Raw genomic sequence first — 24,291 nt, 5'->3', positions numbered from 1 at the left:
AAAAAACTGGGCGATGTGGTGGGACAGAGTGCCCAAGACTACTCCCAGCAATATTCTTTGCCTGGCTATGTGGTTCAGTGTTTGGGGTCCAATGATACAGTGCAGTGAGGGGCCAGTAGGACCACCCCAATGGTGTTCAAGGGCCAGCAGGGTATCCCTTGAGTATTAACTGATGATAAGTATTCGTCAGTTTTCCCTTATTCTGAAACCTGCCTGTGAGGGCCTGTGGTAAGGATACAGGACAGGGCTTTGCTGGTGCTCTAGCAACAGGTCACAAAGACTTGCACCTTGGTGGCCTTTCTGCCAACATTCTGGTGTTCTTGAGTTCTTTTCCTGCCTTTGCCTCAACAGGAATCTGGTTTCTGACAAGCAAGACTCCCTGGCTCAGTGTGCAGACTTCAGGAGCAGCCTGCCCTCTCAGGATGCCATGCTGTGTTCAGGACCCTTAGCCATAGTCCAAGGCCACGCCTCCACGTAAGTGACTGCAGTAAGGGGTAGTGACTGGGTTATGCAGGCATCGTCTCACCTAGGTCTGCTTCCTGATTGACTGTCCCCTGTATGCATCATCTCCTCAGCACAAGTTGCTGGGTATTATCTTGAGGGGCTCAGATGCAGGCCCTGCCACTTCAAGGCAAACATGGCAGTCTGAGGTTCTCTGAGTCATGGAGAGTCTTGATGGGCAGTATTTTGGGTCAGGGGAGTAGGCCACTGTTCTTTCAGCTCAGGGGCTTGCCAAAGTGCAGGGTGGGAGATACCTGGGGTGCTAGAGCAGCCAAGAGGCCCCTGTTCCCCTACTACCTCCTCAGTGGTACCCGTGGGTGTGCTGTGGCAGCCTTCTGCTTCGGGAGTGCTGTTTCATTATGCTCTGCTGCTCTCTACAGTTCTGGAAGGCAGGCGGCTCGTCTCTTCTCCGTGCCTCATGTGGTACAGCAGGAGACCACCCTCGCCTACTTGGAGAACCAGGTTGCAGCAGCCCTCACTCTGCAGTCCAGCCATGAGTACCGCCATTGGCTCCTCCTCTACACGCGGTACCTAGTAAATGAAGGTGAGGTCCCTGGTGGCCCCCTCCATCCTCCCAGGCCTGACTTGATCCCCATCCCAGCATGACCCTCCTGAAAGCCCATGAATTACAGCAGAGGTTTGGTGGCTCAGGGCTCTCTGTAGTTTTCTTCTTGGTCTCGAAGCGACACTCCCAAATGTCCTGGCTTCCTGCTTTCCCACCAGTGAGGTGAACCATCAGTGCCCCATCTAACAGGTCTGTGTTGTGATCTGGGTAGCTCTGCAGGCAACCAGCCCCATCCCCTGAATGAAGTAGACCCTGAGTGCCAGGAAGGAAAAAGAGTTGTGGGAGGATGCACAGGAAGACATGGCCTGAAGGAGGAGATACAGAGCTCTGGCTCCTACCCTCTATCACACCTTAGAGGGCAAATACTCAGCAAGCCAATCACCACAAGGGACAGCATCTTTTTGCAGTGTCCAGTTAGCCTGACTTCTCTTCCCTTCCTCAGTTCCTGTTCTCCTGACAGGGCCTGCCTACCTCTCCAGCCCAGCCAGGCTTCTTAAAGAACTCCTGTGTCCCCTCCCCATTATATCTAGCTCCACCTTTCCCCTTTCCCCTGCCATCTTGGTCGACAGAAAGCCTGGTGTGCCGGAAGCGGTAGCTGTACTATTCTTAGGTAACCTCCAATAACCTCTTTTTCGGAACTCTGCTAAACAAGTATTTTTCATAACAGTCTTCTCACATGAGCTTGGCCCCCAGAGCTTTTGGCCTGGGACTAGCCCTCCCTGAATACCTTCTAGTTACTGTGTAGCCACAGGTCTGGTTACAGAGGAGCCTTATGCTGCCTTTGTTTTACTTTCAAAAATCCTTCTCATTTTATTCCTGATCTGGAGGGAAGAAAATTATGTATAGAAAAGGTAGGAAAATATGCAAACCCATACACATGTAACTCTCAGAAATCACTTGCCATGGTGCTTGTGATCCTGTAACTATGTATTTCTACACCTTTGATGACAACCAATATGGTTAATAGACTCAGAGCCACCCCCCCCCCCACCCCCCGCCTCTTCTCTCTTCAGCTTTCTCTTCCTTCTCTGTCACTGTTACAGCCTAGTATGTATGGTAACTTCTCTTAAGTACTCGATCTTGCTAAGCCCTCACCTTTGTAGTGATGATTCTCACATCCTAGGCCATGTACCCTGTTCTTCAAGAATACTTCCCTGGCTCTATCCTGTTATACTTTGGTGTTGATCAGGTCAGAACCCTGCATAAACTCATTCCTTTTTTGAATCCTATGTGATCACTTCTACCAATTCTCTTCTCCCTTTTTCTGTATATCTGACCCGATCGATATCCACGCACAATTCACTTTCCTCTGGTCCTTGCTTCCTCAATAGGAAAAGAACACAAGCTTTAAAGGGAGAGCACACTCACTTTGTAAATTCCTCAGATTCTAGCTTCATCTCTTTAATTCGCCATTCTTTGGATGATTTTATCCATACCTTGTAGTTTAGTTGGCAGGTATCACCCGCCTCCAGCCTTCATGTCAGTTACTGTACCTGCTATATCCATAACCCATGAGTTGATAGGCCTATACCTGCTTCCTTCTCTTTTGCTCATTCATGCCCTCCTGGGTCGAAATTCAGCCCCTTACTGTCTCCTTCCTCCTGAAGGCTGCTTCCTGACCCTGCTGTTCTCTTACACCAGCTGTCAAAACATCTTCTCATGTTAAACTGACCAACCTGCTCCCCTCCTTCAACAATTTTCCACATTCCCCATTACTTTGGGGAGTTTATCCTAGAGCTAGTCACATCTCAGATTTCCCATGGGCCCAACATACGGGAGCCTGTTTATGTTGTCAAGGGATTGGGTGAAAAACTGTCCTTAGGTATTAGTGTCCCCAAATAAGAGATGCGCAAGAAGCATTCTGCCCATAGTAAATAAGCCTTGGTCCATTCTGCTTTGATAGATACAACTACTTAGCATATTCTTGATTTTTTATTTCTTTTTGTAATGTGTTCCTATTTCTGTTCTGTTTTGTTTTTTGTTTTTGTTTTTGTTTTTTTCTGTAATTAGGGTTTGAATACCGACTACGAGAAATATGCAAGGACTTACTGGGTCCGGTTCACTACTCCACTGGAAGCCAGTGGGAGTCAACGGTAGTGGTAGGTGCTTCTTTCATTCTTGCCACAAGAATTCTCTTGAACAGTGAAGGTTTTTTATAAGCCAAAGTGCTGTGAAATTCTTTAACGTAGAACCTCAGCATACTGCCTCAAGGCCCAACATTAGAGTGAGGGCATGATACTAGCTAGCACTGTACAATCTGGTAGGAGTGTTAACATCAGGCCTTAGGGAGCACTTAGCCACACACCTGAGATGAGGAAGGCTACCTGCTAGGGATTGTGGATTCGCTAAGTAATGAAGATGAAAGAGCCTGCCTTTGTGGAAGTCAAAGTATTCAGGGAGTCAGACATAATCAAGTAAGTAACTCAGTCCACAAGACAAGTTATACAGTATGTGTTTGCTCAGAAAGAACATCAAGACGAGTTTGCCTTCGAAAGAGCGGCCCTGGAAGACCTCAGAAGACACTGGAGATGAAATCCAAGGATCAGAATGGGCCAGCTCTGCAGAGGACTGGGGAGAGTTTACTGGTAGAAATGTTAATAAATGCAAAGAAGACTTGATCCATTGAAACTTCTTTGGCTGGAAGATGGTATTAAGCAAAGGAAGGGATGTTTTAAGTGAGGCAAGAAAGTACAGTAAGTAGATCATGCAAGGGCAGCAAGAGCTGTAAAAGGAGTTTGCACAGAGTTGATGTGAAGGACAAGAAAATAGTTTCTCTTTCGACAAGTTTTTCAACAGTCCTGCTAGGAGGTGATGGTGACTTGGATCAGTGTGATGGCCATAGAAAGGGAAAAGGAAACATTCAAAATGTATTGGAGGCATAATGAACAGGATTTGGTGAGTGGGCAAAGTAGATATGGAATGGGTAAGGTTAAGGGAGAGTTGAACATGTGGTCACTTCCAGATTCACTTGTCTTTCACAAGTGAATGCTAGTGCACAGATTGAGTTTGGAAAGAAACAGGCTGGTGAGACCCGAACCAGGCGTTGATGGAGCACCTGTTCTGACCAGGAGAGGGCAGCAGTGAGACAGGACCAGCTGAAACTCCACCATCAAAGAACTACATTATGTGGAGAGAGACTCATTCTAAACAAATGAGAATATATAATATGTTAGTAGAGGTGAATGCTGTGAAAAGAACTAGATAGGAGAATACAAATACTGGCATTTTATATTGAATGATCTAAGAAAGCCTAACTGACCAGAAATCAGGAAAAAGAGGGATAAAGTCCCATGGGTATTTGGTAGGAAAACATCCAGGCAAATATAAAGGCCTGGAGTTGAAAAGTTACAGTGCAGTAGGAACAGAATACAGATAGAAGGGTGTTGAGATCAAAAAGGTCATGGAGGGTGGGTCATCACAATGGTCTGTACTTGGGCCTCCTATATTCTTTATTGCATTTTCATTTTAATGTAATGAATCTTAATTTGAACTCCTGGGTTCAAAGTCAGTTCTTCTTAGAGCTATTAAGGTACTGTGCCACAGACTTTGGGCATCCTCTAGTGCTAATAACTCAGCCACAAATTTAATTTCCATTGCTTTTTAAATTCTTTTGGAAGCCTCTTGGTAATTTGAAACTCCACAAAATTCTATATATTTTGTTCAGTCCCGTGGGTTTTTCTAGGTTCTCTTTGATTATAGCTTTCTTTTCATTTTCCCCATCTTCAGAAAAATAGAATGTCCTATCCTTTTAAAATCCATGTCAGTTATCGTTTCAGTTCCCTCCAGATTTCAACTTACTCTTTTCATTTGCTTGAACTTAGTTATTTTATTTCAACATTGTATGTCTAGAGTTGTAGTATTGAGGCTCTCTCTGTTTCAGTTGCCTTGTCTGAGCTGGTTTACATTCATACTGTCTTATTAAGTTGTCTGGTTGATTTTACCTGTCTGCTGTATATGATATTTGAAAGTTATTTGTATAAGTGGTTTGAGATCTCAGGTGATAATGCCTTTTCCCACAGAAAACTTTCATTTGCCGCCATCAGCTCTAGAAGTACCAGCTCACAGGGTCTTCACAATCTAGTTTAGGAGTCAAAATTTCCAGGCTTCCTGAGAACTTAAAACTGGGCACTAATTGTATAGTGGCTGTCGTACTTCCAGTTTGCCTATTTCTAGAGTTCATCCCTTTGGGTACCAGCACAAAGAAAGGATGATTTTCCAGGGGCCTCCACTTTTCCAAGGGCCCTAGAGGGCCCTGTTTTGGTTCCCTTCTATTATCTGACAGAAACATAACCAGTCTCTTCTTCATGAGTAAATGTTCCGAAGACAAAGGTACCCTCTCCAGATTCCTACCTTCCTCATATTTTGTCCTGATTATTTGTCACTGAAGGTTAAATTTCTTAAGGTTTGTTTCTATTTAACCATTATTGTCCCCTTTTCTCAGCAGATAGAGTTGTTCTGAATTGGTTGATCTTATTACAGAGTTAAAGCTCTATGTTGGAGTGGGAGTTGGGGGCAACGACAAACACACCCAGCTGTGCTCAGGCTTATTCCTGGCTCTGTGTTCAGGAATCACTCCTAGTGGAGTTTGAGACCGTATGTGGTACCGGAGATCTACATGCAAGGCAAGCGCCCTACCTACTATACTGTCTCTGTGACCTCACATTTTTCTCTTTTAATTTATTCTCTTCCCTGGATCTTATGCATTTTCTGATTCATTCTGATTTCTGATTTGGTTTTTTGGTGCTCATTATTTGAGGGGTGGGGAGGATTGGGTCACACCAGGCAGTGCTCAAGGGCTGCTCATGGTTTTGTATTCAAGGTTCATACCTGATGATACTCAGGTACCATATGCAGAATTAGTGATAGAACACATGCAAGGCAAGCACCTTAACTCCTGTACTGTCTCCCCAGCTCTGTGGTCATTACTTTTGAACTTTTTCTCTTATTCAGAAGGATAGATAAGATAGCATATGTGTGTAGGAGCACAATTTTTGCTCATGGTTGGGGGCAGAGGGGGGAAGCTCCCAAGCATTTAAAGTGCCCCAGTTATTTCAGTTAGGTCAGATACTCATTTTTGGGTGTTACTCATGCCACTGGTGCTGGAGGCCATCAGAGCCACCCCAGTGGTGCTTGAATTGTCAGTAATCAAACTCAGGGCCTTGCATGTTCAAGACTTTGCCCTTGAACACTTGACACAGAGAGAGAGAGAGAGAGAGAGAGAGAGAGAGAGAGAGAGTTGGGACTACACCCGTCTGTACTTAGAGCTTATTCCTGGCTGTTTGCTCAGGTATCACTTCCCATATGGAATGCCAAGAATTAAACCCAGATCAGTTGCATCAGTCACATGTAAGGCAATTGCCTTATCCATTGCACTATCCCCCTGACTCTGGATTACTTAACATTCCCCCTTCTTTTCCTTCTTGCAGTGCTGGAGCTCAGACTCAAAAACATGGCAGATTTTTGTTAAAGTTGTTGAATTTTTGCATTAATTCTACTACATCTTTATGGGATCATTAGGCTGTTCTATGTATATCATATTATCTCCCAGAGAAAGTCACTTGCCGTACATAAGGTTGACCCTGGTTTAACTGTAGTCCCTCATGCGCTGCCAGGTCTGACCTCCCCAGCCCTGCAACAACAACAAAGAAGATTACATTTGCAGTCAGATAAATCTATTCTGTCTTTCCAGTTTGAATTCAATTTAAGATTTTTTTTCCTGTTGTCTAAGAGTTCAGCCTGTGACTTCTACCCTAAATAGAAGTGGCTACGATAGGCATTCTTGTCCTGCTCTGACCTTAAAGAAAAAGCTTTCAACTTTAACATTGAGTATGTTTGTTAGCTTTGGATTTTCTACATGCAGTTATGCAGTCTTTCTTACATTGAGATGACTTTTGTTACTAGTTTGTTGAGTTTCTTTGTCTTTTCTTGGCTTGGGGCCACACACAGCAGTAGTTGGAAGTATTCCTGGTGCCGCTCAAGTGTTACTCCCAGCACTGCCTGGGGACCATGAGAGCTAGGCATAGGAAAGTAGGTCTCTCATGTACAAGGCATGTGCTCAGTCCATTGAAGTAACATCTCTGACCCCTTAATAATGAAATATTGTTTGGACACACAAAAGAATTAGGATCTATTAGTATTGGATTTTAACAATTGAGGTGATCTCGTTATTTCTCGTTATTTCTCGTTATCTCATTATTTCTCCCTTTGTTAATGTGAACGGAATATTGTAGTAATTGGTTTTGTTAAACCTTCTTGCATTCCAGTATTAAGTGCTATTTAGCCATAAAGTATAATCCTTTCAGTGAGTTTTTTAATGCTATTTGCTGATATTTGGTTCAGGATCTTTTTTCAGTGTTCAAAAGGGATATTTGTAATATTTTTCTTATAGTGTCTGATGTCAGAGTAATGGTGGTCTCGCAGATTCAGTTTGAAAATACTCCTAATAGAGGATTTGTGTTAATTTTTTAAATGCTTGGTAAAATTCACCAGTGAAGACATCTAGGTACTACTCTTTTCTTGGGGTGGGAGGTTTCAATTACTGGTTTAATTTTTCTAGTTAAAGATTGGATCACATTTTCTATTTTTTAATGATAAATCTTGATAATGTTTCTAGCAGTTTGTCCATTTTTATCTGTTATCTAATTTGTTTGCATATAATTATAGTGTTTAATCTTTTTTTATTTTTGTGCGTTTATAAGTGAAGGTTTATGTAATTTATTTGAGATTCTTTGTTAGGTGATTTTAGTGATATGTCTTCCTAGCCAGTGCCTTTGCTGTCTCATAATTTTTAATGTGTTTTTATTTTTCTTGCATGCGGCCTACCTGGGTTCGATTCCTCCATTCTTCTCGGAGAGCCTGGCAAGCTACTGAGAGAATCCCACCACACAGTAAAGCCTGGCAAGCTCTCCGTGGTGTATTCCATATGCCAAAGGCAGTAACAAGTCTCACAATGGAAACGTTACTGGTGCCCGCTCGAGCAAATAGATGAGCAGCAGGGGGACAGTGCTACAGTGCTTTATTTTTCTCAAAATACATTCTCCCTTGTAATTTCTTTTTTTTTGAGGGGGCAGGGATCAAACCTAGTGACTCTTATTAAAGGAACTTGAAGTACTCAGCTACATTCCCAGATTTCTTTAAATCTTTAATAATTTTTGTTTAATTTCCAAATAATTTTAGGGAAAAAATTTACTTTTTTTTGTTTGTTTGTTTGTTTGTTTAGTTTTGGGGTTACACCTAGAGATGCTCAGGGATTACTCCTGACTCTGCACTCCTGGCATTGCTCAGGGGACCATGGATGCCAGGGATTGAACCTGGGTGAGCCCCGTGCAAAGCGAATGTCCTACCTGCTGTACTATCACTCCAATCCCAGGTTTTCCATTTCTTAATCTATTGATTTCTAGTGTCAGTGTATTTAGAAAAAAAATACTTTCATGATTTCATTCTCTTAAAACTTACTGAGTGTTGTTCTGTGACCTAACACCTATTTTATCTGCCCTTAATAAAATATGTTTTTTTTATTGTTAGATAAAATGTACTTTAAATTGTCTGTTTGGTCCAATTAACCAGTGGTTTTTCAACCTTTATGTGCAGATGACCGTCATCAATTTGCAAACCAACAATTGAAAATCACTGATGTAAACTGTTTCCAAAGTTCCAAAAGATGACTCTTATGGCTTTAAAAGTACATGGGGCAGCAGGATGCATTAGCTTAATCCTTGTGCCTCTTACTTTTCTAACTCAATTCTGACCTTCAACGATCTGGAATATCTTGCAATGAAAAACAAGTATTTTTTAGGTCCTATATTTCTTACTGGTCTTTCATATTCTGTTTGTTAAAATGTTTCTTGAAGTCTAGTACCATAAGATGTTTGTCCTTTTGATCAGATGTTTTATTCATCAACTTAGGAACTTTTATATTCCTAATTACTACATCTTCAGGGATATTGACCATTGTATCGTTATAAACTGTCCTTTTTCTCTGTAGTGGTTTTGGTTTTGTTTCTAATTTGAAGTTTGGGACCACACCTAGCAGCAGGGTGTTTCAAGGACTATTCTTGGGGGTGACCTCTGGCACTGATTAGGGGAACATACCTGGTGCCAAGGATTCAATCCAGGATCCCAGCCACCATGACTGCATCAAGACAAGTGCTTTACCTCCTGTATATATCTCTGGCCCCCTGACAACAACATTTTACTCTTTGTATGGCATGAGTATAATCACCCCTTTTCTATTCATAGAATTTCTTTTTTTTTTAACTTCCCCATCATTCTCTGTTTTGTTGTCATTGTTGTTCTAATTTAAGAGCACAGACCCTTGGTTGAGGGGCTCACCGGTGTTAAACACTTGGCTTGAGTATGTCAGCAATTGCATACTTGCTGTGGAGCCAGAGATCAGACTCACCCTTATACCTACAGTAAGCCACAGACCTGAGCCAGGAGATACCTTTTCTCTGGCCTTTCACTTTCAACCTGTGTGTGTGCTGTGTGTGGTCTAAAGTGGGTTCTTCTCTAGGTAGCATGTACTTGGATCTTGTGTTGTATCCATTGAGTGGGTAGGGGGCAGATATTAACCCATTTATAGTTTTAACTATTGGCAGATAGAATTAGTATTCTCATTATTGTCTTCTGTGTCATAGCTTTTCTTATTTACTTTTGGTTTTGATTTTCTGTCACACAAGGCAATGTTCAGGAGTGAGATGTGCTGGGGGACCATATGTGGTGTGGGATATTTGAATTCCTTGTAAAGCAAGGGCTTTACCTCCTGTACTATCTCTCCACCCCAGGTTTCATAGCTCTTTACTCCTTATTTCCTGCTTTACTGTACTCCTTTATGTTTAGTTGAGGGGCTTGGGGATTTTTTGGGGGGTGGGGTGGGGATGAGTTCAAAAGTGTGGGTGCACAACATGTGCATTCAGGGGCCAAGAGCATCCTCTCCAGGCCTCCCCAGCAGAGGAACAAAGAGACAGGGGACTCATGGATAGATGTTAAAAATGGCCTTTTTAATGCGTATACCTACAGAACATCTGAAAGGGGTTCAGGTATAGGACTACACAGAGGTGTGATTGATGGATCATTTACAGAGGTAAACCATTTTGGTGGAGGCAATTGTCTTGGGGAGATTAACTCAAGGAGACACTCTGTCTCCCAGATACATCTATATTGCTTTCTCTTTCCCTTTAATTGTATATATAAAACATTTAAGTTTACTTCTTATTAATGCTTGAAGTTATTTGGATAAACACAGTAAGAGATATAGATTCCAAACTTAGTGCTCTGGGCTCTGGGTGCAAGGCTTTTACCATAAATCCCAGACTAAGTCCTCAGGCCAGTTCACCTGGTCCTTCCCTATGAGGGTCCTGTCTCTTAAGTCGATAGCAACTTGCATCAAGGCCGTGCTTTTATGCTATCTAGATTGTCATTCCGATGCCAGGATAGTTTCCCTGCTCACCCTGGGTCCATCTCAGTCCCACGCGGGATCTCCCTTTTAGGGTATTAGGAACTACAACACCCGAAGCTTGAGTTAAATAATTATGATGGATGCCCAGGAGTAGATATATATCAGAGAAAATCAGCTCCCAAATATTAGGAGCATAGCATTGACGGTCTTTCTGTATTTACCAAAGAATATTGCTCTATAATAAAATATGAAAAGGCTATAGGAGAAAAAGAAAAGCAAATAACTCACTACAAATACAAAGTCCAGAGTTACCAGAAAGTTTGGCTTAAAATAAGCAAGAATGACTCAGTGAATTGTGACGAGAGGTAAAACACGAAGGAAAGATTAAAGATAAACTCAGGGGATTAGGGATGCTCATAAGAGCATTGTAAGCTTCTCTGGGAGGAGAAAAAGAGGCAATTCCCTGATGAAGCCTAGAACACGTAGGGTTAATATCCAACAGGGGGCCAGAACTGATTTTCTTTGTTTTGTTTTTATTAAAATAATATTGGTTTATAATGCCATATAAATTTCATTTATATACAGTGTACAGTGTTATGCTTGAGAGCATCTATGTATACTATAATATAATCACCATCAAAAATTTAGTTGTCGGGGCTGGAGCGATAGCACAGCGGATAGGGCATTTGCCTTGCACGCAGCCAACATGGCCAACACAGGCTCCATTCCCAGCATCCCATATGGTCCCCCAAGCACCGCCAGGAGCAGTTCTTGAGTGCATGAGCCAGGAGTAATCCCTGAGCATCAGCAGGGTGTGACCCAAAAAGCAAAAAAAAAAAAAATTAGTTGTCACACACTATAACCTCTTGAGCCCCCCTTTACCTTTTATCCTTCACATACCTCCTTCCCTCATATAACTGCTTTTGAGTTGTAGAATCTTAAAGATTTTGTTTTTGTTTTGTTTCTTTCCCTTTCACATATGAGTGAAGTCATGTGGTATTTATCTTTCTTTGCCTGACTTATTTCACTTACTATATAGCCCTAATAATTGATAATTTCACGTTTTATACTTTGTGTTTGTACTTTTTGTATGTCTTTTTTATATTTGTCTTTATCCATTCTGGACTCTGAAGTTGTTTCTACTTTGGAATGTCTCATATCCCAACTTGGGAAAGGAGTTGTATAACTCCTTTCTTTTACTTTAATGGGTTCCTTTTTCTCTCCTCTCATATTTACTAGATAAAATTATTTCAGAAAAATTGTTTTTTTGTTTGTTTAGGGGTGGGGCCACACCCACCTGTGCTCAGGGCTGACCCCTGGTTCTGTATTTAGCAGGTAACTCTTGGCAGGGCTTAGGTGCTGGGGAACAAACCCAGGCTGGCTGCATGCAAGGCAAGTACCTCACCCACTATACTATCTCTCCAGCCCCAGATGCATATTTCAGTGTAATATTGTAGCTTATTAGAATAGTGTTAAATTACCATAAAAATAACTTTATCTACACTTTTTTTTTCACAGAGGAATTAAAATAGTCCAGAGGTTCTTTTTGGAATATATAAAATACCTGGGATGCAATCCAAAATGATTCAAAGGAAGAATCAGGACAGCAAAACCCATTCTCAAAAGAAAAGAAAAATCAGTGTAGACCAATCCTGAATGAAACCAAATATTGATTTGAGAGGGGAAAAAAATCAAACATCTGTTATAATTGCTTTTAGTAATGGAGTGGAAAATACGCTAATAATAAGGAATTACAACAGAGAAATACAATTTAAAGTAACCAAATAGGGTTTGGAGAGGTAGTATATCAGATAGGGTGCTGGTCTTGCATGTGCCGGCCTGGGTTCAAGAACCAGCCCAGGTTTAATCCCTGGTATCTCATATGGTCCTCCTAACACCACCAAGAGTAATTCCTGAGTGCAGAGCCAGGAGTAACCCCTGAGCATCGTGGGGTAGTACTGCACTGTCCTCCCATTGTTTATCCATTTTCTCGAGTAGGCACCAGTAATTTCTCCATTCTGAGACTTGCTGTTACTGTTTTGGCATATTGAATACATCACGGGTAGCTTGCCAGGGGTTGCCATGCGGGCAGATTACAATAGCAAAAAAAAAAAAAAAAAACTTAAGGGGCCAAAGCAATAGCACAGTGAGTAGAGCATTTGCCTTGCATGCAGCTGACGCAGGTTCAATTCCTTGCATTTCAAATGGTCCCCAAACACCACCAGGAATGGCCCCTGAGTGCAGAGCCAGGACCTGAGCATTGCCAGGTGTGACCCAAAAAGCCAAAAATAAACAAAAAAATAACTTAGCTCAAGAGGTTGAACACATGCCTGGCAGGTATGAGACCCTGAGTTCTATCCCCCATACCACATGCTTCCCTCCCAGAACCGTATCCCCAGTTCCCATTTAAAAATATGTTTTGAATATCAGAATTCTAACCTGTTCCCCCCCCCCCCCCCCCATTGATGTTTTCATGTTGTTTTCCTGATTTCTATTTTGTTATCTAGTCTCATTCCCTTGTACATATTTGGTTTAGGGGCCACATCTGGTGGTGTTCAGCAGTTACTCTTGGCTCTGCACTCAGGAATCACTCATGGTGAGGCTGAGGCTCAGGGGATCATGTGGTGTTCCGGAGATCAAGGTTGACCGCTTGCAAGGCAAGCACCCTACCCACTGTATTACTGCTCCTGCCCGCCACATTTCTTGAAAGTTCATGTTAGATTTATTTTGGTTCTTAGAAGGTTTATGTTTTCATTTCTTTGTCTTGTAATCTTTTAATTGTTGAGCATTTGTATTAAAATATGAGACAGAGAGGGAAAGAGGGCCAGATTGATAGTGCAGCAGGTAGGGTGCTTGCTTTACACGCGGCCCACCCAAGTTTGATACCTGGCACCCCATATGGTACCTAGGACCCACAGGAGTGATCCCTGAATGACCCCCAAACAACGAAAAAGAAAACAGCTACCTTGGGCCTAGAGAGACAGTACAAAGGTTAAAAGCAGCCTTACATGCGGCTTACCACCGTTTGATCCCTAATACCACATGGACTCCCATATCCCTGGAGGCCCCCAGCACTGCCAGAGTGACCCCCATAATCCACAGTACTGCAGGGTTTGACCAGCCCCACATCTTGGGGCCCTGGCATTGAACTGCCTTCCAAGTTGGCTGAGAATTACCATGAAGGGGATCCCAGGTCTTGAACACTTCTTGGGAAGCCCTCCCATAAGCAGCTACCTTTCCCAGTGCACGGAAAAGCCTGGCAAGCTACCCGTGACATGTTCAATATGCCAAAACACAGTAACAACAAGTCTCAACAGAGACGTTACTGGGCCCGCTTGAGAAAATCGATGAACAACGGGAGGACAGTGACAGTGACCTTTCCCAGTATTTATTGACTGACTTCATTCTGAAGACTCACAAATCAGGCCTTTGCATGTGCTTTTCCGCCCAATATTATGACTGTTTTTTTACATGTCTTTAGTTTTGCTGAGAGTCACTTCTGCATCTTCCCAAGTCTTAGATTGTTATATATGTTGTACTGTTCATAACTTTTTGCTCTGAGGTACCCACGGGCCTGCCCCTCCCGCAGCTCTCATTATGCCACAGTGTTCCTGTCTTGAGTTGGGCAAGACGGAAAATTAGTCCCTTGGGCATTCATGTTGCAAGCTTGAAAATTAGAAGTAAATTCCATTTTTTTCCTTCCATCCCAAAGAAGAAATAAAAGCTAAGCAACTTCTTTCTAATTGTGCTGCACCAGGGAGTCAGAAAGGCAAGCCAAGAATAAAGTAGCACAAATTTTTTGACTGTTTTGAAGGTGGTTTTTTCTCATCTGTGTGTTTAGTTATGCAGCTCTGGGATTGGTAGTTTGTGTTGTTTGTTCTTTCCTTGAGGATCAAACCAGGTCCTTCCACGTAGATGGCACATACTATACCAAGTGAAGTAATACTGAGCCCTTTGCTGTAAGTGTCTTCCATTCTTTACTTTAGTTATATTTTTTAGTTTGGGGGTTATACCTATCGTTGCTGCTCAGAGACTACTGCAGCTTGGTGGTCAGGGGTCTACTTCCAGTAGAACGGTGCTCAGGGAAGTATGTGGTGCCAGGGATTGAACCCAGGACTCCATCATGCAAAATATCTCTCTGGCCCTCTGCTGGTTTTTGGATGTTTGTTTTTTTATTTATTAATTTCAATTCTTATGATCTTTCCTTTGCTTTTAATTTGTTTTAAATTGGGGGTGGGGCCATAAAAAGGTAAAAGGTAAAGGCCCTCCCGTTGATCGTCGATTTGCTCGAGCGGGCCCAGTAACGTCTCCATTGGAGACTTTGTTGTTACTGTGTCTGGCATATCGAATACTCTCGGTAGCTTGCCGGGCTCTCCGAGAGGGGCGGAGGAATTGAACTCGGGTCGGCCATGTTGGCCGCTTGTAAGGCGAACGCCCTACCCGCTGTGCTATCGCTCCAGCCCAGGACTCCATCATGCAAAATATCTCTCTGGCCCTCTGCTGGTTTTTGGATGTTTGTTTTTTTATTTATTAATTTCAATTCTTATGATCTTTCCTTTGCTTTTAATTTGTTTTAAATTGGGGGTGGGGCCATAAGCCAAACAAAAAACTTACAGATCGAAACTAAATCATTTGGGGCCAGAGTGATAGCACAGCAGGTAGGGCATTTGTCTTGCATGAGGCTGACCTGGGTTCAATCCCCAGCATCCCATATGGTCACCCAAGCACCGCCAGGAGGAATTCCTGAGTGCAGAGCCAGTAGTAACCCCTTGAGCATCGCTGAGTATGACCTAAGGGGAAAAAAAGGGGGAAAAAAAAAAACTAAATCAGTTAACAGAAAATTTTTAAATGCCTTATAAGACTGGTAATTTAAAAAATTACTGGGAAAAAATGGAGATTTAATGAAAGGGATACATAAATATAACAGTTTATTAGAGAATACAAAAAATGACAACTTGGGCTAGAGAGATAGTATAGTAGGAGTGGCCCAAAAACCAAACCAAGCAAAACAAAAGAATGCCAACTAATGACTCAGAAGAAAACAATTTTTTTTTCTTTTTGAGAAGGGCCACACCCAGCAGTGCTCAGGACTTACTCCTAGCTCTGCTCAGGGATCACTTCTGGTAGTGCTTGGGAGATCATATGCAATGCTGGGAACTGATATAAGGACTCTATGTGCAAGAAAGACAAGCACCTCAACCCCTGTTGAGTACTCTCTCTCTCTCTCTATATATATATATATGTATATATATATATATATATCTTTCTTTCCTCTCCCCATCTCTCCCTCCCCCCCACCCCCTCCACCTTTATGCATCAGTTTTGCTGAACTGTGTTTTTTGATTAGAACATGATCTCTAAAGACCAGAGCAATAGTACAGGAGGTAGGACGTTTGCCTTGCACACAGCCGACCCAGGTTCAGTTCTCAGCACCCCATAAGTTCCCCCACGCCCACCAAGAGGCCAAGAGTGATAACCTGAGTGCAGAGCCAGGAGTAAACCCTGAGCACCATTGGATATGCCCCCCCCCACCTCCACCCACTCCCCCCCCAAAAAAAAATCCAACATAATCTATTGTATTGAGAATTGGGAAATGTTTCTGTAAAGGAACAAAATAAACATTTTAGCCTTTGCAAACCCTTAGAATCTCTGATTTCTACTCATTCTTGGAACATAATTAAAAACAAATAGACATAACTGCATTTAATAAGCAATAAAATTGCAACAATAGGTTCAAGTCTAGATTATGCCGAGGCAAAAGCCACAATTGTTCTTTTATTTATTTTGTTTCTGAGCCACCCTGGTGGTGCTCAGAGGCTGCTCCCAGTGTACTACACTGGTGACTGCTGTACAGGGATCACACCCACACTTCCCACATGGAAGGCAAAGTTCTTTGAGCTGTCTCCTGACCTGATAGCTGGTATTCCATTGAAATTTGCTTGTAGAGCAATTTTCTCTCTCTTTTTTTTTTAATTATTTTTTGGCTTTTTGGGTCACATCTGGCGATACTCAGGAGTTACTCCTGGCTCTACTCAGGAATTACTCCTGTCAGTGCTCAGAGGACTATATGGGATGCCAGGGTTGGAACCTGGGTTGGCTGCATGCAAGGCAAACACCCTCCCAGCTATATCGCTCCAGCCCATAGAGCATTTTTCAATATCTCAATGTTTGTTAAAGAAGAATTCATGTTCTTTAGTTGTGGGTGTCACATTCTGACCATGTATGTCTATTAAATCAGTGTTTTCAAATACTAGTTCTTATACTGGTACCAGTCCACAGGCACAGATAGTTGAAAACTACTGGTCTTCTGCCTTCATTCTAACTGCCGACCCGTGGCCAAATATGCAGGACAGGTGCCAGTCTGCAGGTGTGAAAAGGTTGAATATATTGACTAAATATATTGACTGATTCTGCCAATATTTGCTTTCTGACCCATAACTAGTTGATTGTGTACCAAAGTCTCTCAAGAGTGTTTTTGTCCCTTTCTTTTGACTCTTTCCCCAGTTATATTTTGTTTCAGAGTATATTTTGTCTGATAATCATAAGATGCTAGGGTTTTTTGTAATTATTTACCAACATCCTTTTTCACCTTTAACTTTAAACCTTTCTTTATCCCTGCTGATGGATGTATTTGTTACTGCCATCATGTTTTATCTGACAAGATATTTTAACACCAAATTTTAAGACTACACTTAGGGCTTTGAGTGTCTCTTCCCCTTAAAGTTATGTGTTCTACTTTTAATTTTCTCTCTTTGCTACTATCCTCCAATTCTATTTGTTTTCTATGTATTTTCTTCTAATATATACTTACCAATTTTTCCCATATCTTAATCAGCACTCTTAAGCCTTTCAATACCAGGCTATTGTTTTTCTTTAATTATGGAAAAATACTTCGGTTTTGTATGTGCCAGAGAGACAGTGCAATGAGTAGGGCATTTACCTTGCATGTGGCAAAGCCAGGTTCAATTCTTGGTATCACATACGATCTCCAGAGCCTACCAGGTGTGACCCCTAAGCACAGTGCCCACAATAAGCCCTGAGTACCACCAGGCGTGGCCGTCAAAGCAAAATGCTCTCTATAGGAGGCAGATAATAGATATTCTTTCCTTTGGAACCCGTTATACAGATTTGGGGGCAATCTGCTCTCCTGACTTTTTCTATGCAGGCGTTTTTTTGTTCGTTTGTTTGCGGGGAAGACACATCCCCACAGAATAGAGCATGGAGAAACTTGTGATGCTGGAGATTGACCCCAGGGCTCCTGTATAAAACATGAATTCCAGCCCTTTGACCTATCTCCCAGGCTCAAGGTGTGTGAATTAGGTTTCTCATAACTTTTTTTCCCCTTGCTTTGCCGGGGATCGAACTTGGGGGTCTTCTGCATACAAGGCATACACTTTACTACTGAGACATATCCTCAGCAGACCTTTTTCTATACAGTTTTCTCTTACAATTTCCCCTCCGAATGCCTTCCTGCCAAGCTGTGGGCTCCATCTAACCCTACTTTGATTTGGAAGTCAGCAGTATTTTTTCTGTTGATCCCGTCTTTTTCCACCGTTATTGCTCAAATATCTATAATTTTTTTTTTTTTACCCCTATCATTTCTGGTCCTGTTACCAAGTGTCTTAGTATTTTGAGCATTTTGAACATTTGAACATCTTTCACTGGTCAGTGTTGTCAGTCAGTGATTTTCTTTTGCTGCAGCTATGCTTGCCCCTTAGGGGTTACTGAGGGGCCCATTCAGATTTGGTGCCCAGACATGGAGAAGGTGTGAGAACTAGTGAAGGGCAGAATGCCCCCGTACTATCAAAGCTTTTCATCATCCTCAGGTTCCACCTTGCTCCTGGGTACGCCCTCTGGCTCCTGGAGTGATGACTCATGTTCTGGGGAGAATCTTCTGATCTCTCTTGCCTAACTGTATTCTGCTGTGGAGGACAGCTTCTTGGTGGCCACTGCACAGTACCACTAAAGCCAAAGGTTTCTGATACCAGCAGATGTAGGAGACAGGTGCAGAACCTACATGGTTTTTTTCCACCATAGTTCTTGCATTCTGTCACTCTCCTGTGATCTACCACTTTACGCTCACCATACCCTCATGCCTTAGTTTAGTTAGCTCTTCTGCTCTCCCAGGGTTCTGACATTCAGCAAAATTGTTCTCATTCCTCTAGTTTCTCCTGGGGCTGCTTGGGAGTCAGATGGGCAGGCACAGTAGTCTCTGCCAGGCCAGGGAAGCCCATGCAGTCCTCTCACACACTCAGCTGTCACTCTTCTGCCTTCAGGGTCTTCGGAAGAGGGAGCTGTTGAAGGAGCTGCTGCCAGTCATCGGGCAAAACCTCCGCTTCCAGCGCCTCTTCACAGAGTGTCAGGAGCAGCTCGACATCCTACGGGACAAGTAGTCTGCCCCAGCCTTCCCTGGCTGCCTCAAAGGTTAGGCCACCCTCTCTCCACTGACGACCCTCGGAGCCGCTTCTCACCTTGTCAGGCTGCAGTAGGACGAGGAGGCAGTGGCAGGAAGTGGTGTCCTGCACTGACCCAGCTCCCTGAGCTGGCTTCCCCCACGCCTGGGGCCTGCTGTTCTTTCCGAAGCGGGCAGCTCTACCCACGACTTTCCCTCCCTCCAGGATCCCCCTATGGGGCTAGGGCTGGAGCTCTACTCTGCTGCCCTGCGGTCAGTGAGGCACTTTCAGGCCCACCGTCTCTTGCACGGTCCCAAGGTGGACACTAGCCCCTGCTGCTGCAGGGGCCGTGTTGCTTCAGCTATGATGAATGAGCCATTTGTGAAAGAGAATCCTGAAACAGTGTATTATGCAGTCAATAGACGGACCTAAGACCTATGTAAAGGGAAAGGCTATTCCAACACACGGACTATTTTTGTACTAGAATTTGCTAACTTGTAATATGGAATTTTCTTTTTGGCCAATAATCAGGATTTCCCTATAAGTCACTTGGACATGGATACTTGTAGGAAATTTAAACTCTAATTATGACAGCTACATTGAAAAATAATTGTACTGAAATTAACTTGTCTATCTTCATTTGGTTTTTATTTTTAAATGTTTGTAAAAAGAAACTTTTTTGGGGAATAGGGCAGGGGGTGGGCGATTTCTTTTGTAAGTGTAAAATAAATGAACACATTGGATACCAAATCATCTTGGCTCCCTGCCTTTTCCTTCTCACATCTGCCTACCTTCAGATTCCCCTTTGAAATGGGCAGTGACTAAACGTTGGGAATGGAAAGAATTGGTTTTTGTTTGGGGGGTCATACCTGCTGTGCTATCTCTCTAGCCCCAGAAGGGAATTTTTTCACGTCCAAAGGGACTCAGGAATAGCTCAGTCACAAAAGTGTATACCTTTTAAGTTTGAAACCATGTGTTCAATCCCTACTGACACTTACTTGTACCTAGGCAGTTCAGCAGTTCTGCTCCTTGGGGTCCCCAGAGCTACAGCAAGTATGTTTGGAGTATGTGAGGAGCACCACAGTCAGGCATGATGAGCACTGCAACTGATACCACACACACACACACACTCACACCTGGTCACTGAATTCTCTGACTGAGCCCCACAGCCAGATAGGCAACTCTCAGCACCGCAGTCAAGTTTGTTTGACTCCCAGTCATTACTGTTACTGTGTGTCTGGCATATCGAATACTCTCGGTAGCTTGCCGGGCTCTCCGAGAGGGGCGGAGGAATCGAACTCGGGTCGGCCATGTTGGCCGCTTGTAAGGCGAACGCCCTACCCGCTGTGCTATCGCTCCCAACAGTAGCAAAAAAAGGTTGTGTGGGGGGAGGGGTGGGAGAGTAAGTAGAAGAGTTAAAAATTAAAATTAGGCCCTGAAAGTTACTACAGTGCCAATGCCCCTTTTCCCACTAGCCCTACCCCCAGTAGCCATGTCCATAACCTCCCTATTTCTTCACCAATGCCCCAGACTTTGTCTCTCTCTACTGACCTGGTTTTCAAAAAGGACACTGGGGGCCTTTATCTTCCTGGACAGAAACTCCTTGCCTCTTTTCAAAGTTCTGGCCCAACTACAGCTTCCTAATCACGTGAAATGATTCTGTCCTTTACAAATTAGCATGTGCAGTGGGAGCTTGTCTACCCACACAGCAGAAACACTGAAGTAAAGCAAGATTTAGTTTTTTATTTGACTAGAACATAAACTGCTAAAATGACCAACATGGTGGGAAAGAGGAGAGGTACCTGCTGTATGTTCTCAGGACCTTCTAGAAAATATGCAATTGTTCCTTTGGCCACATACATCAGATCCACAAGTAAGGTGGTATTGTAGACATAGATAATGGGCATGGTTTAAATAGGAATGCCCCCAAAATCCCCAGCACCAAAATCTTCCCTGGGCACCACCACCAGATGTCATTTCTAATCTCAGAGCTAAGAATAGCTCAAGGGTCCCAAAAAACCCACCCCTCCCCCCCAAAAAAGTTGTAGTTTTGAATTTTGTAATTAATAGTAACTGTTAGAGCTATAGAAAAAGCTCTGATCTTAGAGAACATATAAGTAACTATGAACAGAATGTTGGTAAACATGAGCAGTAAGGTCCATTCTGGTGAGGCAAAAAAAAAGTGTCTTGGGGCTGGAGCAATAGCATAGCGGATAGAGCATTTGCCTTGCACGCAGCCGACCCGAGTTCAATTCCCAGCATCCCATATGGTCCCCTGAACACCGTCAAGAGTAATTCCTTCGTGCATGAGCCAGGAGTACCCCTGTGCATTGCGGGGTGTGACCCAAAAAGCAAAAAAAAAAAGTGTCTTGCTGGAAAGTGAAGAGCTATCCTTGTTTTAAAGCAACAGAGGGGAACTGGAGAGGTCACTTAGTGAACTGAGTGCATGTTTTGCATACAGGAGGCCTAGGTTCAATCTAATTGGATGGTGCCAGAGTTAAATCCAAGGTTTCCTCCTTTGAGTTCTTACAGTAAAATGCAACAGAAGAGATAGAAATTGAGGATGGAATTTCTAGCAACAAAAAAAAACATACTTTGGAAACTTGGAAAATTCTCAGCCTACCCCTTATTTCGATCAGCCTACCCCTTATTTCGATATGCCAGACACAGTAACAACAAAGTCTCCAATGGAGACGTTACTGGGCCCGCTCGAGCAAATCGATGATCAACGGGAGGGCCTTTACCTTTACCTCTTTACCCCTTATTTCAAACAAAAAGAAAGTTTTTTTCTTTTTGGGGGGGAAGGGGATTTGGGAGCTACTCTTGGCTCTGCACTCGGGAATCATTCCTGGTGGGACTTGGAGGATCATTTGGGGTGACAGAGATGGAACCCAGGTTGACCCACCAGCTGTACTATCTCTAGTTCCCAAGAGAAAGTTTTTTTCTGAAGAGCTTGGTAAGGATCTGAACTGCCACTCAATAAAAATCATGATGTGGCTCAGAAACAAGAAGCAGCTACGTCAACAGAGAAGGGACTGGAGATGGAATTATGCCAGCAAAGACAGTCTGTCTCTTTATTTTTAATCCTTTTCCTTTGTTGTTGTGATGATTCGGGATTACACTCGTGCCCAACAGTGGTGCTTGCACATTTTTGCCTGTGGTGCTTATTGGGGTCACAAGTCAGGTTGTAGTGGTCACTGAGCTGCGGTATCCTCTGGGGAGCACACTACTATAGCTGTGTGCTCGCCAGTGCTCTTAGTTGAGGCACACAACTTATGGTTGCGTTGTTCACACAGTTGCTTGCCACAGGTTGTACTTACTGCTCATGGTGTTTGCACATCTTTTGCTAATCAGGGGTTGCACCCTTCTTCCATAGTGCTCACACACCCCTGGCTATGAAGAGGCTGGAAATTGAAGTGCAGGGATCACAGGAATCAGAGCTGCAGGCTTAAAGAGGAGAGCTGCCCTGAGTTGGGTTAGGCATTTGTGGGAAATGGGGATTTGAACAGGTGACCATATTCTTCAAAAACAGGCAAGCCGCTGTGTTATTCCTCCAAGCTGACACAGCCCATTTGAATGAAAGATGAAGAGAAAAGGAGACAGAATAAAGAAAGACCACCTGACTCCTTGGCTCCAATAAACTAGGACCCTGGAGCTACTTAACTGCAAGCATGTTATCCATTGAGGAAAAAAATGAGGAGAACCCTGAAAGTGACTCGGATCATCAGGACTGCCATGCCCACCACAGGCCCAGAGCACACGGAAGCTGCTTTGAATTGGTTTCCACAGAGAGCCTCAGAGTCAGGGAGAGCACATGCTCTGTCTGCAGGAAGCCCAGCTCATCCTTGACACTGCATGGTCCCAGAGAACTGCCAGGAGTAGTGTCCAAGTACTTGAGTCAAGACCAGGACCCAAGCAATGCTGTGGCTGGCCCCCCAAATAAACAGCAACAAAACAGATCACCTCAAACTTGTGCCCCCTCAGTCAGCCACACAGCATGGCTAAGTCAAAGGTACAAAGCCTCTTAGCCAACTTGTGGATGTGGCTATCCCAGGGCGCATAGAGAGCAGAGCTTTCCTTAACCCAGGATTGGGTGCTTGCCACTCAAAGGCCAATGAGTACTTGAGAGACCTAGGCAGATGTGAGAAACAGGTTTATTCGAGGGCTAGCAACCTGAGATACGATGGGAAACTTCTTGTCCTAAAAAATCCATCTTCCAGGGGCTAGAGTCATAGTACAATAGGTAGGGCATTCACCTTGCTTGCAGCCGACCTGGGTTCAATTCCCAGCACTTCATATGGTCCCCAAGCTCATCAGGAGTGATCCCTAGAGAGCCAGGAGTAAGCCCCTGAAAACTGCCGGGTGTAGCCCAAAAGCGAAAAACAAAACAAAATACATCTTCCTCTCAGATGGAGGCTTGGAGCTTATATAGGGCTGGTTGGGGAAGTATGTTAGAAGAAACTCATAGTGGTGGGCAGAACAACCTGCCCAAGTTGGCATCAGTTTGATCTTGGAGGACGAGGTCTGTTGCTTGTGGCACAGTCAGACAGTCACCTTCTCCAGGTCTGCAAGATAGCCTTAAGAGACCTTCAAAATGAAATGTTGAAGATGTTCAGTGAAGAACTCAAAGAAACAATGGAACAGACATTCAGTAAATTAACGGAGGACATGAAAGAAATACTGGAACAGACAGCCAAGAATATACTGGAAGAAATTAGAAAGCTTCGCACAGAAGTGTCACAATTAAAGGATTTGGTAGATGAAATAAAAATCTCAATGGGTGCCCCCAACAGTAGAATGGCTATAGCCAAAGACAGAATCAGAGAGCTTGAAGATGAGTTTCAGGAAGCTTACAGGCAACAACATACAATGGGAAAAGACCTCAAAGTTGCTCTAGGGCGAATCAGAGACCTAGGGGATGATTTCAAGAGGAACAACATTAGAATCATTGGAGTACCAGAAGGACAGGGAGGAAACCCCAATGAAAAAGCCACAGTTAAAGAAGTCATTGCTGAAAAGTTCCCAGAGCTGGAGAATGCAGATATTCAGATTCAAGGAGCCCGAAGGGTGCCAGCTAAAAGAGACCCTAATAAGAAGACCCCAAGACATATCCTAGTCAGAATGATGGATGTCATGGATAGAGACACAGTACTGCAAGCAGCAAGGTCAAAGAAGGAAATCACATACAAAGGAGCACCCCCTCGGTTTACAGCCAACCTATCAGAAGAAATGCTCCAAGCCCGAAGACAATGGTGGGATATAGTAAAAAAACTCAATGAAATGAATGCTTCACCAAGAATACTTCATCCTGCTAAACTCTCACTCAAACTTAAAGGAATGATACACACTTTTATGGATAAACAACAGCTCAGGAACTTCATAGACTCAAAACCAAACCTAAAAGAAGGACTGAAGGGGTTACTGTAAGACAAGAA

At 43.3% G+C, this 24,291-nt stretch overlaps 1 protein-coding gene across 3 annotated transcripts in view; it reads left to right on the top strand.

Moving 5' to 3' along the window:
* LOC130029577 (protein HIRA) overlaps positions 1-19,586 on the top strand; it is a 95,698-nt gene extending 76,112 nt beyond the window's left edge. Inside the window, exons 22-25 of one of the 3 annotated variants that reach the window (XM_056120561.1) lie at positions 352-474; positions 882-1,045; positions 3,077-3,165; positions 18,740-19,003. In XM_056120561.1, the coding sequence (XP_055976536.1) occupies positions 352-474; positions 882-1,045; positions 3,077-3,165; positions 18,740-18,856 (493 nt within the window). In that variant the 3' untranslated portion in view covers positions 18,857-19,003. Of the gene's footprint in view, positions 1-351; positions 475-881; positions 1,046-3,076; positions 3,166-18,739 lie in introns of all 3 variants that reach the window. The other 2 variants (XM_056120560.1, XM_056120562.1) reach the window with 2 other exon arrangements.
* Positions 19,587-24,291: the final 4,705 nt, after the last annotated feature.

Source organism: Sorex fumeus, unplaced genomic scaffold, assembly GCF_029834395.1.
Source record: "Sorex fumeus unplaced genomic scaffold, SorFum_2.1 ptg000043l, whole genome shotgun sequence".
Classification (NCBI taxonomy): domain Eukaryota; kingdom Metazoa; phylum Chordata; class Mammalia; order Eulipotyphla; family Soricidae; genus Sorex; species Sorex fumeus.
The sequence above is the reverse complement of the archived record's forward strand: the minus strand, read 5'-3'. Positions and strand labels throughout refer to the sequence as shown.